The sequence below is a fragment of the Drosophila santomea genome, chromosome 2R (genome assembly GCF_016746245.2).
Source record: "Drosophila santomea strain STO CAGO 1482 chromosome 2R, Prin_Dsan_1.1, whole genome shotgun sequence".
Taxonomy (NCBI): Eukaryota; Metazoa; Arthropoda; class Insecta; order Diptera; family Drosophilidae; genus Drosophila; species Drosophila santomea.
Window position 1 is genome coordinate 3,161,964 of NC_053017.2, and position 17,970 is coordinate 3,179,933.

Genomic DNA, 17,970 nt, shown 5'->3' on the forward strand with positions numbered 1-17,970 from the left:
TATACTCTATACTCTATACTCTATATCTTCTCTATACTCTATACTCTATACTCTATATCTTCTTATACTCTATACTCTATATCTTCTTATACTTTACTCTATACTCTATACTCTATACTCTATACTCTATACTCTATACTCTATACTCTATACTCTATACTCTATACTCTATACTCTATACTCTATACTCCTTTGCTGGCGCCTGGTATTCTTGACACGACTCTTTTATTTACGCATACATATGAAAACATTTTAATACACTTCAAGTAACCTTCTAGTGTATTGTGGTTTTCGGCTCGGAATCATGACTATGTGTGACTATATTTTAGATTAGTCCACTAAATACACCTCTCAAATGCAGAAGCAAAATGCTTCTAGGTCCGGATCGCCGACGCAGTGGGACTGCCCTAGGTAATGACTGACCCGACTAATGGGACTGGTCAACAGAAGAACGTCCGACAGACGAACGGTGGCCTCGAAAACTCCATTCCCCGGATTCGTCCGCACCCGCAGCCTCAACTCGTAGACAAAGGTCTCCTCGCCGAAGTCCAAGAAGTGGGCCAGTAGAACCATTTCGAGCTTTAACTGTCGGCACTGTCTGAACGGTTTGATAAGCTGGTTGATGGATTCCACCAAAAAGCGACTGCTTCGAATGACCAGTCCGTCGTCCGTGGGAACTTCGGTAAGTTCGCGGCAAAAGCAGAAGAGGGAATGTATGTGAGCCAAGTCGCAGGTCCTGTGGTCAGGAATCGGAAGAAAAAGGCTGATGCCCCTGGGCAACCTATTTGCGGGATGCGACTGGAGCCTTTTCATGCCGACCTCTAGGTTGGCGTCTTTCAGTTGACCCAGATCTATAACGTCAGCCAGAGTTTCGCGCAGATCGTACGGAGTGATCAAGCTATGAGCGTTGCTTTCAAGGTTCCTAACTGCCAAGGGGTATTTCCGCTTAAGCCATTCCGGGTATATTGCCACCATTAAGGGCTGTGATTCTTCCTTCATGCCCTGAAGGCTCATGCGGTATTCTCCAACTCGTAGGCCGTGGTCGGACATCAGAAACAGCAGAGTGTTGTTTAGAATATCCGCGTTCAGCAACTTTTTCAAAAGCATCATATAGAAAAGATCCAAGTGAGATGCATATTCATAGTACTCCTGGACACCCTGCGACTGCCAGAAAAACGAGAAAAAGGGTATTCCTTGCATATAGGGTACCAGTTGGAGGATAAAGTCCCTGAGAACCTCTTGGAATTTTCGTCCTGCCGTGCAGTAAATCATCTCCTTCAGGTCGATGCTATAGCGCGTGTGGTTATCCATCTCGACAATTACAGGAGTCAAATCAAAATCGACTTTATTTTTGGGAAGCTCTTTGTGCCCATTTCTACGGGTGAGAATCCCTTTGGCGTTATCCTCACCATAGGCGGTGCTGTAGCCTTCCATCTTGAAGATGTCCCACAGCCAGTCTTTCTCGTCCGAAAGAAAGTTTAACCCTGCCACTCGACTGCTTTTACCACCCAAAATAGGCCTCAAGTTGGCATCTGCATCCAAGCCCACACGACTGTAGCCGAAGAATTTCGTGTGAGGGTGGTTTTCTAAAAAGGACTTTACAAGGGGAAAATATCGCACAAAATGCATGTGAGAAACTGAGTCAATGCCCAAAACCATTACAGACAATTTTTCAGGTCTCTCTGTCGGCATCCATTTGGGATCAGGCGGAGGCAAAAAATAATGCACGTCATGGTATCTGCTTTTATTTAACTGGTCCGAGCACCTAATGCGAACTATCTGCTCACCTGTGCCGATCCTAATTTTTCTGGCCGTGCCACTTTTCAAATCAAATTGTCCATCCGTTGTGTACTGCCTTGAGTGGATGTATCCAGATTTTAGCCAATACTTACAATTAAAGTTCTCTGAAATCCTTTTGGCCTCCAGAAAATTGCTACCGCCTTGAGTTACCGCAGTTAGTAGTTGGGGCATGCGACACTGCAACTTCTTGATCGGCTCAATCGCACAGTAATACGCCGCCGGTTTCCATGGACCACTTACATGGCACACGGAGGTGTTGACAAAGACAACTTCTTCGGGTGCATCCACTAGATGCTTCCTTTCAAACAACTCAGTTAGGGGCTGAAGCCCAAAGTATAGAGTAAAAAATAATCCGGTAAGGATCATGGATACTTTCATTCGCAACATTAGCCGTGCCATTTCTTCGGTTATTTTACGATCCGAATAAGGACTTTTGACTGATAAAAATCTTTAAAAGGCATTAATTTTCAGGCCTGCTGTAAGGCTAGAATAGAGAAACTTTCCAGACAGAAAATCGAGTGTCAGCTTTTTAATAAATGATTGAATTAGTTTACTATTTTCAATTAAGTATATAATTGAAAACCTGAGGTCGACAAAAAAAAAATGTTTTAAAAATTAGGTCTATAGGAAAAACTAATTAAACTAATTATATACAAGAAGGAATAAAAACTGAAATTCGCTGGTAATTGTTGATCCCGCATTTCGATAGTGCTTGAAGTGAAAAGAGGCAAATAAAATAAGTCCACTAATAAATAAAAACAAACCATATACATTTTCAAAATCATTATTGCTATTGTTTTAAATAAATAATGTGCACAACTGTACTGCCACTTTTTTGGTTCGGCTTAGCCATGCAAATTATAAAATCTAATCACCTGTGCTTAAAATGTAATGAACGCAATAATTTTAGCGGATTTGTTTTCCCATATCATTGGTAGTGGGGTAAAAATTGGAGGGAAAATGGGTTCGGGTCGTTTGCCGTAATTGGCGACAGCCGCTTAATGCGCCGCGGGATGTAAAAAAGACCGGGAAAAGGCATAAAAACTAAACATGTTCAAAAAACAAATAAAACGGATTTGTATCTATCGACGTCCAAAACAAAACAACAGAGATTATGGAAAAGCATAACAAAAGAGTTTAATTTCTCATTTTTATTTATCGTCGTATGCAAATAGGAAGTTTACAAATACCAGCAACCAAATATTTGAATAGCTTGAATAAAAATCGAGCAATTTATTTAACAAATTATCCATTTTAGCGCTGTTCGCTTTGTTTTGTCAAATGAGGTTAATTTGTGTTTAACCTGACCTGTGCTGGTCTCTGCCTCTTTCTGCGGTCAAGTGTGGGAAAACGCAGTTTCTGTCCGTTAACAGTATGGGCAAATGCAGTTAGAAGCAGAATTTCGACATGGCGGAATTTAACAAATTTGTTGTAAGCGTCAACTACCATCGGTTACAACTATTGCTCACGTAGTATCACTTAAAATCTCAATTTATTGAAAACTTCTAAGCAACGAATGATTCGGACTATTTATGGTGCTTCGCTTGCTATGCTTTGAGATAACGCAGGCTCTGCAAAATAATCTTATATAAGAATGATTATTTTCTGTATTCAAATAATTATTTTGTATTCTATAATATTTTTACCTTGTTTTATATACCGTTTAAGGGACTTAAAATAAACTACTTAAGTTTGATCGAAATTGTCGCTATGATATATACATATATTACATAACTTCGTGGGCGTATTTACACATACCAATTCACATATGCATATGTACATACATAAGTCCAATACAGGATAATTGCAGTGGACATGTCAAAAAGCACACCACGGATTGTTTTGGGAAAATGGGCAGCTGGCTGGGCTGGATGGTGATGGTGCGTTGACGTTGTCATCAAAATAAAAATTAATTATGCATTCTATGCGCTGCATTTGAATTGCTTTTGTTGTTTATTACTGTCATTCCCATTTTAAGTGCGTTTGTTGCGGCGTCGTTGTAGTTGTTGTTGCTTTGTATCAGGCTTTGTTGGTCTGTTTGTTGTGCGGGATTAATGTGGCATTAAAGCACCGCGCATACTTTTTAGCATTTGGATCCGATAACTGCGGGGCAAATAAATTACAAATATAATAATTAAGCAGCATTATTTTTGACAAAACAAATGCACACACAGTGCCACATTGCGTCCCACCTCAAAAATGGTGGCAAGTCGGGATACAAATCGTGTATATGCATAGTTCCACCCCTTGGCGGCAGAGGGCGTGGGCGCTACTTTAGGCGTGCTGCTCGTTGTTATACTAAAATGCATTTGTGCATAGGAATTAATTACGCATAATGACAATTTTGATAAAATTGAAAAATTACATTTTATTTTAATTGATTTATTGTTATTAAAAATTCTAAATTGGCTCCCAGAGTCCGAGTTCGCGGTCCATCCCAGAAATGCATTTGTGAACAGTGCGAACTTAATTTATCGACATTGAACATAGTTATTGGATAAGTGTGTAACATCAACTGAAATACATATGTATATTCAACTTACTATTCAATATATCTTATATATTTGTACCCCTTTACTCGCAGACTAAAAGGGTGAACTAGATTTCTTGAGAAGTATGTATCTGGTAGAAGGAAGAGTGTCCGACAATAATAATGTACATATATATATTCTTGATCACCATCAATAGCCGTCGATCTGGCCATGTCCGTCAGTATGAACGTTAAGATCTCAGAAACTATACATGCAGATCACAGAAACATAGACGTAGCGCAGTTTTTTGTCTTTTTTCCCACAACTAATCTAACGCAATACAAAAGAAGACGAAAACTTTGTATTTATATATTATTGTATTTTTTTTGTGTTCCATTTTCTATAAATACGTCAAAAAGAATGTTGAACTTTCTCGTTCGCGCTCCCACTCGCTAAGTTATCTAATAGTTATACCCGTTACTCGTAAAGTAAAAGGGTACACTAGATTCGTTGAAAAGTATGTAACAGGCAGAAGGAAGCTTTTCCGACCATATAAAGTATATATATTCTTAATCAGGATCAATAGCCGAGTCGATTTGGCCATGTCCGTCCGTCTGTCTGTCCGTCTGTCCGTCCGTATGAACGTCGAGAACTCAGGAACTACAAAAGCTAGAAAGTTAAGATTAAGCATACAGACTCCAGGGACATAGAAGCAGCGCAAGTTTGTCGATTCATGTATCCACGCCCATTCTAACGCCCACAAACCGCCTAAAACTGCCACGCCCACACTTTTAAAAAATGTTTTAATACTTTTTCATTTTTGTATTGGTCTTTTAAATTTCTATCCAATTGCCAAAAACCTTTTTGCCACGCCCACTCTAACGCCCACAAACCGCCAAAAACTGTCAGTGTTGAAAACTCTTCTTCGCACTTCCACTAGCTGAGTAACGGGTATCAGATAGTCGGGGAACTCGACTATAGCGTTCTCTCTTGTTTCTTTTGAAAAACCATGTTATTTAATTAAATTTATTACATTTTGAGGGCAGACACAACATAACATGGTTATTTTTCTAAGTCTTGCATTAAGATATTAAAATAAATTTATTTTAGATGTTGATACTTTTAAACAATTAACAAAAAACCAAACTGAAGACTTCTGTGCAGTCAATTTTTTGATTGATTCTTGAAAAAACTACAGTGTTAGAATTTAATAAAAGTAGAACACATAAGATAGTTATACCCGTTACTCGTAGAGTAAAAGGGTATACTAGATTCGTTGAAAAGTATGTAACAGGCAGAAGGAAGCGTTTCCGACCATATAAAGTATATATATTCTTGATCAGGATCAGTAGCCGAGTCGATCTGGCCATGTCCGTCTGTCCGTCCGTCTGTCTGTCCGTCTGTCCGTCTGTCCGTCTGTCCGTCTGTCCGTATGAACGTCGAGATCTCAGGAACTACAAAAGCTAGAAAGTTGAGATTAAGCATACAGACTCCAGAGACATAGACGCAGCGCAAGTTTGTCGATTCATGTTGCCACGCCCACTCTAACGCCCACAAACCGCCCAAAACTGCCACGCCCACACTTTTGAAAAATGTTTTGATATTTTTTCATTTTTGTATTGGTCTTGTAAATTTCTATCGATTTGCCAGAAAACTTTTTGCCACGCCCACTCTAACGCCCACAAACCGCCCAAAGCTGCTACGCCCTCACTTTTGAAAAATGTTTTGATATTTTTTCATTTTTGTATTGGTCTTATAAATTTCTATCGATTTGCCAAAAAACTTTTTGCCACGCCCACTCTAACGCCCACAAACCGCCCAAAGCTACTACGCCCACACTTTTGAAAAATGTTTCAATATTTTTTTATTTTTGTATTAGTCTTGTAAATTTCTATCGATTTGCCAAAAAACGTTCTGCCACGCCCACTATAACGCCTACAAACCGCCAAAAACTGTGTTTAAGACTCTCCTTCTCCCTTCCACTAGCTGAGTAACGGGTATCAGATAGTCGGGGAACTCGACTATAGCGTTCTCTCTTGTTTTTCTTTAAACCATTGGGATAAGCTGACATTTTTGTTTTTGCCCTTAGACTCATTTTCATCATTATTTCCCGTCTTTATTTGTTCACAAATATGCTCCTCGTCCTTATCATCCTCGACATAGAAGATGGCCGTCTCTGTGGTTTCATAGTCAGTGGGATTGCCATTACCGTCTGAGCACTGTTCCAGAAATCCAGTGACGGCATTTTCTGTAACGGGACTCTCAGCCCTGACTTTGACGCGAATATCACCGCCATATCCAATTTTTTGGCCATCGTAGCTAAGCGCGATTTGGGAATCCTCCATACTGAAGTACTTCAGGTACATGCGATTAGTTTTTGTCAAGTTTTTGGCAACAAAGCCACCGATATCGTGAAAGAAACGGTAGACAATGTAAGTCCTGTCCAACTGATAGTCGCTCACGGCTATCCAAAAATAGTTCCTGGGTTCTTTGTCATACTTATTTTTATTATCCTGAATGGTATGATCTGAATTGTTTCCAATGACTTGATGGAACGCCTTCCGGGACAGACCCTCGATGATTGGTTCTGCTAGATATGTTGGTAAGCAATTTTCTTCTGAGGTCCCTGCGTACACTCTATTATTAACTTTCCTGTTCATTTTTTTATTTTAATAAATGTATTCTATTTAATCTGACAAATTTATTTCCATATTTAAACCACTGGAGTCATGTTTAGTTTTGACAAGAGTGGCATTGCCTTGACTATGTGATGAATTACAAAGAAGAAGAAAAATTAATCCAAAATTACGTATTAACTTTGAAATAATCTCCCGCAATTTAGGAATTGGTGCAAAGAAGAAATATTAAAATTAATTTCAGATATCAATAGAATATCTGCTAGTGGGATTGTAAACAAGAAATTTCAATTTCAAAAATCGATAGAAATTTACAAGACTAATAAAAAAATTTTAAAATATCAAAACATTTTTCAAAAGTGTGGTCTTGGCCGTTTTGAGCGCTCTGTGTACGCGGACAGACAGACGGAAGGACAGGGCCAGATTGACTCGGCTACTGATCGTGATCAAAAATATATATACTTTATAGAGTCGGAAAAGATAACTCTTTCCTGTTACATACTTTTGAACGAACCTAGTATACCCTTTCGATCTTTAATAGTTTTCGAGATCTTTGCGCTCGTACGAACAGACGGACGGACAGAGAACAGACGGCTAGTAATCCTGATATAGAATATAATATGTACTTTATTGGGTCGGAAACACTTCCTCTTACCTAGTAAATTCTTTTGAAAACGATGATGAATTTACACAGAACCATTTCAGATATGGAAACCAATTTAGAGTTCGAATTTTTAAAATGTATTTTTCGATTTCTGGGGAAATAAATGATTTAGTTTCCTCAAAACCCCACCATCCGAGTCACAAAAGCCGAACAACATCAAAAGGTCGGCGTACCCCGAACAGACCGCTTTGCTTTATTTACGCATAATTTCGTGCAATTTATGGGCTAGGTACTCCTCCATACACATAAATATCTCTGCTTCAGAGCGCAGGGAGGGATCCGAATTGAGGCATGTTCAAAGCGTTTTCCAGGTCCACAGTCTATAAAATATTAAAAATTAGCTGATACAAATACTTATAAGTTATACTTGGAGGCGCCAATTACTGTGTGTAGCATGAAGTGGTTGAGATTCTGATTGCGTGATTGCGGCGTCGGCAGCAGTGGTTGCCACCCACAATGAGCAACAGAAAGACCGACACGGAAGTATCTTTCACCTAGGCCAATTGTGGGCCATTAGGCGGTTCGGAGATTAAAGGCGGCTGCTTCCGAGGCCAGGTCAAAGGAACTTCAAACGGTAGGACGGTGCCATTACTGATTGGTTCCCATCATAAGTCTAGCAATCGAACGAGTTCCTAATATCTTTGTTTGTTTGCCTGTGGTGGCGGCGGCATCCCTTTGAACCGGTGGAGGCTATCGAGCTCAGGTGCGATCTGGTGAATCTTCGTGCCTATAATACGCAGTTCGGTAGTACCCTTCCCGCTCTTATAATAATCGATGCCTGCGACAGGATTTCCAAAATGTTAATCATCCGCGATGCGCAATATCGGAAACACTCCAGATCAAAGGCTTATCTCAATCTTGACCCCATAAAATTCAATGAACTATTCCCTTATGAACTGTGATCTACCTGTTGGCCTAATGATAAAATCTTTGGAATGTACGCGTGCCGTTTATACTTTTCTTATCAGATCTCTGTACGGTGTTGTGTAATCAAATAGAAAACAAACAGGACATTTAACCAATTACTCGACTGCATGTGTACAAGAAACTTTTTTAAATGTGGACTAGTTTTAAAATAGCCATTCTTCAGCTTTATGGATTATACGAAAGTAAGGTTAAATTAGCAAATTTAGCTGAGCAACGTAAGCGTTAAGAGAATATGTACGCAGAATTCCAACACTCTACTTATTATTTAAATCGACCTATATCAGAGTCTCGTATATAACTAACACTACAAAGCCTATAATTAAAAATACTTAGAATGGTTTTAGATCAATAAATAATCCTTTGATACTACAATAAAGATTATATGTTTTGTACCCGTTACTCCGTCCGTATGAACAACGAGATATCAGAAACTATAAACTGTCACGCCCACACTTAAAAAAAATTAGTAAATTATAATTTCATAGTATTATTTTTTCCCCCAATTTCTACTGGTATTCTAGAAAATGTGGAAATATCTTGTTTGCACTTCCACTAGCTAAGAAACGGGTATCTGATAGTCAGGGAACTCGACTATAGAGTTCTCTCTTGTTTTATAAAGAAGTCAAGAGTGACGCTTTTGGTGATTACCTCGGCTACCAGAAACCCGTTACTTAGCCAATGGCGACCACAAAATCAAAAAATTCTACAATTTTTGTTTTTAATGTTTTAACGCAATACTAGAATCTGATGCGCAATCTCAATTTTACAGTTCCCAAAATGGAACTCTTAAGAACAAATAAACAGACAGACGTGTCCGGATCTACACTACTATTAATCCTGTTCAAGAAAGTATATACATATGTACACTACGGCTATTAATATATATATTTCATATTTTGTAAAGAGAACTTTTATTCTAAGACAGCATATTGATTTTTTTTTTGGGAAAGATGGGGTTGGAATATGGAGTGGGATAATAAAAAAAAGCAAAATACCTTATCTGTTTGAAAAATACGGCTGACCGACACAGCTTATAGGTCAACATTACTATGATGAATAGAATAAAAAGAGAAGAGAACGCTATAGTCGAGTTCCCCGACTATCTGACACTTGCGAAGGAGAAATTTCAACACTGACAGTTTACAAAATTGTGCAAAAATATATCGAATTATTTTTCAAAAGCGTGGGCGTGGTAGTTTTGGGCCGTTTGTGGGCGTTACAGTGGCGTGGCAACATGGGCCAACAAACTTGAGTCAGCATGCCCAATCTCAACTTTCGAACTTTTATAGTTCTGAGAACTCGACGTTCATACGGACGGACATACGGACATGGCCAGATCGACTCGGCTATTGATCCTAATCATTAAATGGTCGCGAACGCTTCCTTTCGCCTGTAACATACTTTTCAACGAATCTAGTATATATATATAAAATAAGTATACGAATAAGTAAAAGTACAGTAGCATCCGGTTATAAGGACTCCGCTTACAGCGTCAGTTCGTTTATTGCGACGGAAACTCGATGGCTTGTTTGGTCCCCATACAAAGTTATATGAAAGGACCTCCTTCAGAAACAAACCGCTTATACCGACTAGGTTTTTTATAAATTTAACCGGATATTGCGACGTGATTAAAAAAAAAAACAGCAAAATAATGCCAACAAATTTAAGCATCTAGCGACTCTGTTAGAAATGTATGTATCTTTCTAGTTTTTATATTTCTAGTTTTTTGCTTTCCAATAAAACTTAATGCGTAACTTCGCCAAATGTGAGTTAAATAATAAGTTAATTCAGTTTAAGCTCGACACTTGTGCATTAGGCCCACAAAATGTCTTTAAAACGAAAGTGCTTCTCCGTCGCAGAAAAAATGCAAATCATTCGGCGCTTGGAAGCCGGTGAACGCAACGTTACTCTGGCAAAAGAATTCTGCGTGAGCCACACAACAATTGCCACAATACAAAAAAATAAAGAAAAATTACAGCTTCATTTAATAGTAATGTCTTAAAGCCAAAACGCGTAATAGTGTCAACTCAAGATCAAGTCGATAAAGCATTGTTATAGTGGTTCATAATGCAACGCAGTCGAGGAATCCACTGGTCCACTGCTTCAGGCAAAAGCTAATTTTTTCGATAAACATTTTAAAATTGAAAATTTTAATTCTTCTGATAGATGGATAAGCCGCTTTAAGGTCAGGCATAATATCGTCGCCGGTACAGACAGTGGAGAATCTTTTTCTGTACAAAAAAGCGATGTAAGCGAGTGGCTTACAAAGGTTGGAATTGTGTAGTGTAGGTATTTCAATGATGAGGATATTTTTAATGCCGACGAAACTGGACTGTTCTACAAATTAACTCCAGACAAAACATTAAAATTTAAAGGTGGGAAGGAAAATAATTTTGAAGGAATGCGTTTATTGTAATTTTAATTATAGGTGAAAAATGCACTGGAGGGAAGCTGTCCAAGGAAAGGATAACTGTGCTTGTTGCAGCTAATATGAGTGGTACACTTAAAAAAATTGTTGGTTATTGGAAAATCAAAGCAAGCTAGATGCTTCAAAAATGTTAAAATTTTTCCTGTTAGCTACTATAGTAATCGCCGGGCATTGGACATTTTTATTAATTGGGAACGGGATTGGGATATTGATTTAAAAAAAGCAGAAAAAGGTGATATTGCTATTAGTTGATAATTGTCCTGCCCATCCCACAATTAGTGACCTTACGAATATCACTCTTGTTTTCCGTCCACCAAATACGACATCTGTATTACAACCAATGGATCAAGGCGTAATTCACGTGATTAAATCAACTTTTCGGAAAAATCTCGTACGTAAACAATCAGCAAGATGGATGAAAACAAAGATGAAAATTACCATCCTTAATGCCTTTTTAATGATAAATGATGCATGGCAACTTTCGCCATTGACAATTTCGAATTGTTTTAAGCATTCTGGGCATGCCCAAGAAAATTTAAAAGGTCCCAGCAGCTCATTTTCAAATGATATTGAAATCGGAGATGACATTCCTCTATCAGTTTGGGCAAGAGCTCTAAAAGATTAGATACCGATTTCAATGGAAGAACTGGATGAATATGTTCTTATTGACAATGGTGTGGCGATTTGTGAGGAACCTTTCCAAGACAGCATTGTTCATAATGTTTTAGATGACGGACAGGACAGCGACGACAACGTCGAAGATCAAAATGAAGCTGTGCCAGCACCTAGCGTTTTAGAGGCATTCAAGGCTGCAGAAATTGTGAATAGATTTCCACTCAAATTTGAATGACGAGAGTTTAACGCACAGCGTGCCTCTATTAAATAATGTTGTGCGCGACTGTTTTTATAAATTTAAAACTACTGCCACACAAACCAAAATCACTGATTATTTAAGTTAAGAATAAATAAAAAAACCGCTTAAGAAATGAATCTTGTTATATTATATTCTACTTATGAAAAACGCATGTTATTAAATTAAATTTATTAAATATTTTGTTTGATACAAAAATTAGTTTGTATTATGTTGAAACATATTACAAGCATGGCAACCATAAAATAACAAAAAAAAAAATTTTTTTTCCACCTTTCTGTTAGTGCGTATTTTGGGTATACCGACGTTAAATCGTCGGTCCCTTGAAAGTCACTATAACCGGATTCTACTGTATCTGGTATTCTATATGTATATAAAATAAAATTAAAAGCAACAACTTTTCTGAAGTGTTAGTGAACCAAAACATATCCCAAGTATCGCCAAAATGCCGTTCTTGTGCCTATTCAAGTTTTATCTGCGGATCAAGCGCTTTCCTGTTCACCGAATTCGACCAATTTAACAGCTGATTTAAACAGCTGATTGTATCCCACTCCAATTGTAATATTATAACCATCTGTAAACGTAAATACGATTTCGGGTTCCTCACGCAAAAAATTTCATTGAACTCCCTGCTTTAATTTCAAATCACTACCGATACAAGCTACTGGCGTTTTGATTATTGTGGGAGACGGGGGTGATGCGGAAGTCGTGCGTCGACGCCTCAACCTATGACGCCGTCGAAGAAGTGCCGGTAAATTCAGCACATGCAGCGCTGTTTGCAGGCGTGTGTGCGTGTTGTTTGTTTGCATTTTTGTTTTTCCCAATTGAATGCTCTCTTGTGCAGCGCTGCTTCCAATCAGAAGGATAGAGAGAGAGAGACAGAGAAACAAAGTAAGAGAGTGAAATCTCTTTACTTCCCCTTTTGCAGAGACAGCTGCGGTTTCAGTTCATCCGTTCCTATCGCCCCGCTTTTCCCCTTGAACAGCGTTTGCTCTCTTTGATCTGTTGAGTCTTCCCCTTCTGCCAAGCAGCGGCGCACAAAGCTGTCTCGCTCTCGCACCCAATAGAATTCGGCTAGATTACATTTTGCTTCTTTTTCCCTCTTTATTTGCTTGGCTTTTTGCGATTTCTTTGTTATTGCCATAGTGGAATGAGTTTGCGAGGGTTAATTGTTGTTGATGCCAAAGTGAAGCGCAATGGAAAACGGGGAGCTGTGTTGTTGTTTGGAGTCCAGCTTTATTTGTATCTCCCTTTTGCCTTCGTTCACATTAGGCTCTTATGCGTCAATTCGGCACTCACACATGCATAAATGTATAAGTGCAATAGTTTATTTCAAGGTGAGAATAAAAAAAGTAAATTCGGTGGATCAAGTCCCAGATAGTAAATAATATTATATCGATATATGTATATGCATATAAAATACATTACAAACGAGTAATGTCGCATATGCAGAGCGGTGTTCATTACAATAGCAGTGCATGAGAATCTAAGAAATATTTTCCATGTCCCTTTTCGTAAGCGACTTTTTATTTTAAGTATTTTTGTAAAATGGGCTGCATAGATAGAAAAAAAGGAGGCCTTTTAGGCTGTTCATTAGAACAGCAGTGTCTGGTTTTGTCTAATGAAAACTCCGGAAATTATCAATATTTTTTAAAGAGTAAATTGGGTTAAGTTAATTGGATTTGATGTAAAGGGAATAACATTAAAACAAAAATTTTTTTTTTTTGGTAGAGGACAGCACAGCGCTCAGGACGATCAATTTTTAAGCTTAGAGAGGAGGGGAAAAACATTTAAAGAAATTCCAAAATACCTTCAATGTTCTGCCAAAATTGTCTCCAATTCCATTAAATATGATTTGGAGCCTCACGTAAAACCACAGATACAGAGGATCGACGCATAGTTCCTTTCAGCAAGGTTAATCCTTCTGCGTCCTCTAGGGAGGAGGAACAGGCGCCTGACAGTGTGTTTGACCTCAAAACAAGGAGTAACAAGCAAACCACGCACTCAAGACTGTTAAGCATGGTGGACTTAATATTCTGGTATGGGCTTGTTTTCGTTACAGTGGTATCAGTCCCAAGCATATGATTGATCGTATTATGGACCAACACGAATATGTAAATGTACTTATACATGTTTTGCCGTCTTATAATGAATTGAATATGTCCTTAATGCGGCCATTTCAACAGGATAATGATCTTAAACAGACGAACAACCGTTCAACCGCTCGAGAATTGGTTCACCCAAAATAAAGTAGACGTGATGCCATGCCCAGCACAATTTCCAGATCGAACCTGTGGGGCGACATTAAAGATTACATGTCTACGGCACTGATAAGCAACAAACGCTATGCAACAAATAACTAGACCCCAATGTAAATATTAGTAAGAAAAATTTAATTATTTCCAAGACATGTTGAATTTTGTTGCTATTTTTTCATAACACTGCTATTTTAGTGAACATTTGAATTTATGCCTTTTACATATGTAGTTTTTTCGAAACTATTAAAGAAATAAAAGTGTAATATTTGTTGAATTGTTTAAAATTAAGTACGTATGGTTTAATAAGGAACTCTTGTCCATTTAAAGTGTGATTCTTAGAATTTTGTATTTCAAACTCGCAGGTCATAAGGACTGCTACTATAATAAATACATGCTGATTGAAATATTTACTATGAATATTATTATATTTATTAATTATTTTTTTTTACCAAATTTAACTAAATGACGGCTTTGGTTAGCTCAGTGCAATATAAAGTTGAATCACATACACTTTACATATTAATCGGAATAAGCAAGAAGGTGATATATAGGCCAGCACTAAAAGATGTAAATTAAAGAAAGATTAAAAACAATCTGTTAACATTTAGCTTTAAAATGTCAACAATTTAAGCGCAAAACCAAATTTATAAATATTTTATTTACAGAAAATTTAGTTTAGTAAATTTAATAGTTTGTGACAGAAGATTCTTATTGCTTAAGGGTGAACTTCATACCTTTAGACACCAAAAAAACGTTCTTGTTTTTATTGTTTTCATCGATAGGAATATTGCCTTAGAATGTCGTGTCAGCTTAAAAGCTAATTTTTGAATATTAATTAAGAGATGCCTTCCAAAAGTTACTTCAGCCTCTTTTTTGCAGCCCTTAATGGTAGTTCCCCTCTTAAGATAGACAGTTTTGTGATATTTTAAATGTCCCTACACTTTTGTTTTGTCTCCATGTTTTAACATGGAGAGACTCGAGACTCCGTGCTGGTTTTGTTGAAGAAGCCATGGCATTCTTCACACCGGAAAGTGGTACTGACCCGTGTATACTGGAGTACATAGCAGATTTCGGGTACCGGCCAGGGTACCAATTCCTGCCAATTCATGAGCTAATTCTGCCACTGGAGCATTATTTTCGAAATGGGTAATGATTCCCACTTGCGACGCCTTTTACAAATTTCACATGTCAGTGCTATTTAAATTGGGAAATATATTTTGAAATAAAACCATAATAGCGAGAATGCTCAGTCTGAGGAATGGAATCTTCGCGGGCAATCTTCTCGGCAGCGGCTTTTGCCTTCAGCGATTTGCGACCTGTGCTTGTCGCTCTTCGCGAAAGCCTCGGGCGGGAAACTCCTCGAAGAACCCATTCAAGCAACTGAACAATGACTCGGAGGAGCAGAAGCGCATATCGATCCTGATGAAGCTTGGGTGTCAATGTCCTCAGAAGTCGCAAAAGGAGCGTTGGTTCTCTACCAACCAGCGCATTATTCTGGCCCTGGCCATGGCCCTGAATCGTCCGCCGGATTTGGTGGCTGACTTTTTGCACACACTGACCCTCCAGAACTTTGCAAAAATCCTTTATCCCGCCGGGACCTTGGGCCCCTCTTGTAAAGTTCCCTATGTGAACTGCTTTGCCTGTGAAAATTTTATGAGAATTTTCGATACTCATGGAAACGTAAGGAGCCGCTTTAATCAAGACTCACTGCAGCTACTAATGCGCGCCGTGCAAACTGTTTTAAAGCAATCTCCACACAAGGAGCTCCGCGCAACTGACGCAGGCTTTAGCGGCCAACGTGGCACAACTAAAAGGGATTCCAGAGCGCGTAGAGCAGGCATCGATCGCGATTCTATCGCTCATCAAAACGGCAGGAGGCGATTAAAAAACTCGGAAGCGAGGGCCTCAGAAAAGAGAAGCTATCTTAACCCGGGGCTGGAACAACGACCAGTAGAAGATCCTGGATATGTTTTCGGGTCAAGCCTTGAATCCGCCGGCCTAGATGTCATGTACACGCCCGAAAATTGGGCGCTTGAGGATTCATTTATCCTAGAGCGGACCAGGCGTCTCGCCAAATTGCTTTTTCAGGTGAATGATAAGACTTATCTAACGCGCGATACCGAAAAACTAATAACTGCCATCAAAGAGCTCAAATTGAATGGTACTGTTACTAATCCAAAACAGCCCTCAAGTCATACCAGCATTGCTAAGCGAATTTCCGATTCCTACTATGAAAGGGTCAAGGCCTCTGCATCGAAAGCCCTTCTTAAGAGCTATTTGCCCCGCGGCTCGAGGAAAAGAAAAAAAGCCAGTGATAGTGAGGCAGTTCCTAAGCAGACCACGAACCGACAGTACTATGGCGATCCGCTTCCGGTGCTCCTGCACGAACCGTTTAATCGGGAAAAGCCGTGGACATGGCTACGCCGCCATCCCCACCAGATGCGCATGGATGGAACGGGTAAGGTGACACAGGGAAGTATCCGTCGCTACCGCCGCGACACGATAGAGCAGCTGATGCAGACGGCCAAGGAGCGATCTTCGGTGATCACTGTGATTTCCATGGGTGATGATAACGCAGCAGAGAAAGCGCAGCCCATGTTTGGCCAGAAAGCATCTAGGAGCTAGACAGACTAGAGTGGACTCCCCGTTTCCCCGATCGTGGATTAACAAAATTTACATAGAAAAAATTATATGTGGCGATCCAAAAGCGATCCATAAACCTTCATAGTCTATGAGTAATTAAATAATGAAGATTTCTAATACTTACCTAACAAAAAATTTAAATATGTAAATTTTTCCATTGCATTTTCGAAATGTCCATCAAAGATGCGTTTTTAAAGTGCAAGCTTCTGAAACTTAAATAATCAAATACAAATTTAAATGATGTGCAGATCGCAGTGACTCTTCAGTTAACATCCGAAGTTTGAAGTTAAAGCTCGCTTATGTGATCGAAATAACCTTTTCGATAATGGGCCATCAAATGGCATTGGAAATATGCCTTATGCTAATTTCACCACAACTGTGCCATTAAATCATTTTGATAATGTCACCCGAGGGCCAGAGACCCCAACTAAAGAAGTCTCCTGCCTATCGGGCGCTACGAATATTATTTTTAGACCGCCCCGCCGTACCGCTTCTTGGAATATTTTCGTGATTTGAGTTTTATGACCTGTAGTAATTTGTTGGCTCGTTAAGTTTCTTTAAAAGGCGGGAGGCAGGGGAAAGAAGATTCGACGCGGAGCAAACCGTTCGCTGCGTATTCAAATGATCTTGCATTTCGCCTTGCTCTCTGGCCAATAAAATTCCAAAATTTTTTACGACCAGCAATGGGAAATCCAGCCGAAATGCTTTTATTGCACCAGAAACACTCAATAAAGGCGAATTATTAGTGTTGGATTGCTGCTTTTTGTTTTTTTGTGCTGGCGCGCCTTCCCAAACTATTCCATATTTTTGGCTCGCTTTTTAAGCTTTTGTTGCTTCTTCATCCCTTTTTTGGTTGAGGTGTAAATGCATTTTTATTACACTTTTAAAGCCAATAGCCGTTTTGTTGGGCATTCTGTTCCCCCGCATTTGTCTACATACATTCATATCTATTTGTGTGGCCTCGTGTTGAGCCCTAAACTTTTTTGTGGAGAGGGCTTTGTTAAATAGTGGTGATCTGTTGTTTATTAAGAGCCATATATATAATTGCATTTATATTTCGAGAATTACGCGATTTGATTTATTGGTTAAACGGAACTTTCGGCGAGGATATGTGCTACGACTTATTGCATAGTTGGATGATTATAAACACCAAAACAAGTCTTTTATCCATTGATTAAAAATAGAAGCCTTTCACAATAACAATGTTAGTATAAAAAACCGTCTGCTATAGAATAAAATTCTTCAATTAAAATAGATTTAGAAAAAAACTTT

General features: G+C 38.8%; 3 protein-coding genes across 7 annotated transcripts; 1 reads left to right on the forward strand and 2 right to left on the reverse strand.

Moving 5' to 3' along the window:
• Positions 1 to 266: 266 nt before the first annotated feature.
• LOC120445436 lies at positions 267 to 2,761 on the reverse strand. 2 transcript variants are annotated; one of them, XM_039625868.1, is made up of 3 exons: positions 2,676 to 2,761; positions 1,788 to 2,298; positions 267 to 1,682 (listed from the first exon to the last, which is right to left on the reverse strand). In XM_039625868.1, the coding sequence occupies exons 2-3, from the start codon at positions 2,197 to 2,199 to the stop codon at positions 352 to 354; spliced, it is 1,743 nt and encodes a 580-aa protein (XP_039481802.1). In that variant the 5' UTR covers positions 2,200 to 2,298; positions 2,676 to 2,761; the 3' UTR covers positions 267 to 351. The 2 variants fall into 2 exon arrangements, with proteins under 2 accessions (XP_039481802.1, XP_039481801.1); XM_039625867.2 differs by having other exon boundaries at positions 268 to 2,298; positions 2,676 to 2,696.
• Positions 2,762 to 4,200: 1,439 nt separating this feature from the next.
• On the reverse strand, positions 4,201 to 6,997 carry LOC120444787. Its single transcript, XM_039624730.1, has 2 exons — positions 6,301 to 6,997; positions 4,201 to 4,265 (listed from the first exon to the last, which is right to left on the reverse strand). The coding sequence occupies exons 1-2, from the start codon at positions 6,929 to 6,931 to the stop codon at positions 4,201 to 4,203; spliced, it is 696 nt and encodes a 231-aa protein (XP_039480664.1). The 5' UTR covers positions 6,932 to 6,997.
• Positions 6,998 to 15,021: 8,024 nt separating this feature from the next.
• Positions 15,022 to 16,839, forward strand: LOC120446839. 4 transcript variants are annotated; one of them, XM_039628034.1, is made up of 2 exons: positions 15,022 to 16,143; positions 16,202 to 16,342. In XM_039628034.1, exons 1-2 carry the CDS (start codon positions 15,298 to 15,300, stop codon positions 16,211 to 16,213), a joined length of 858 nt encoding a protein of 285 aa, XP_039483968.1. In that variant the 5' UTR covers positions 15,022 to 15,297; the 3' UTR covers positions 16,214 to 16,342. The 4 variants fall into 4 exon arrangements, with proteins under 4 accessions (XP_039483968.1, XP_039483967.1, XP_039483966.1 ...); XM_039628033.2 differs by having other exon boundaries at positions 15,028 to 16,143; positions 16,240 to 16,839; XM_039628032.2 differs by having other exon boundaries at positions 15,029 to 15,735; positions 15,802 to 16,839.
• The last annotated feature ends 1,131 nt before the right edge of the window (positions 16,840 to 17,970 follow it).

Bases quoted from the DNA above. Each gene is read 5' to 3' on its own strand.
- LOC120444787 (XM_039624730.1), bottom strand. From the start codon at position 6,931: ATGAACAGGAAAGTTAATAATAGAGTGTACGCAGGGACCTCAGAAGAA. The intron at 4,266-6,300 runs CGCTATAGTCGA...CGATAAATTAAG, and splicing joins TAAAGAAAAACAAGAGAGAA to TTCGCACTGTTCACAAATGC.
- LOC120445436 (XM_039625867.2), bottom strand. From the start codon at position 2,199: ATGGCACGGCTAATGTTGCGAATGAAAGTATCCATGATCCTTACCGGA.
- LOC120446839 (XM_039628031.2), top strand. From the start codon at position 15,298: ATGCTCAGTCTGAGGAATGGAATCTTCGCGGGCAATCTTCTCGGCAGC.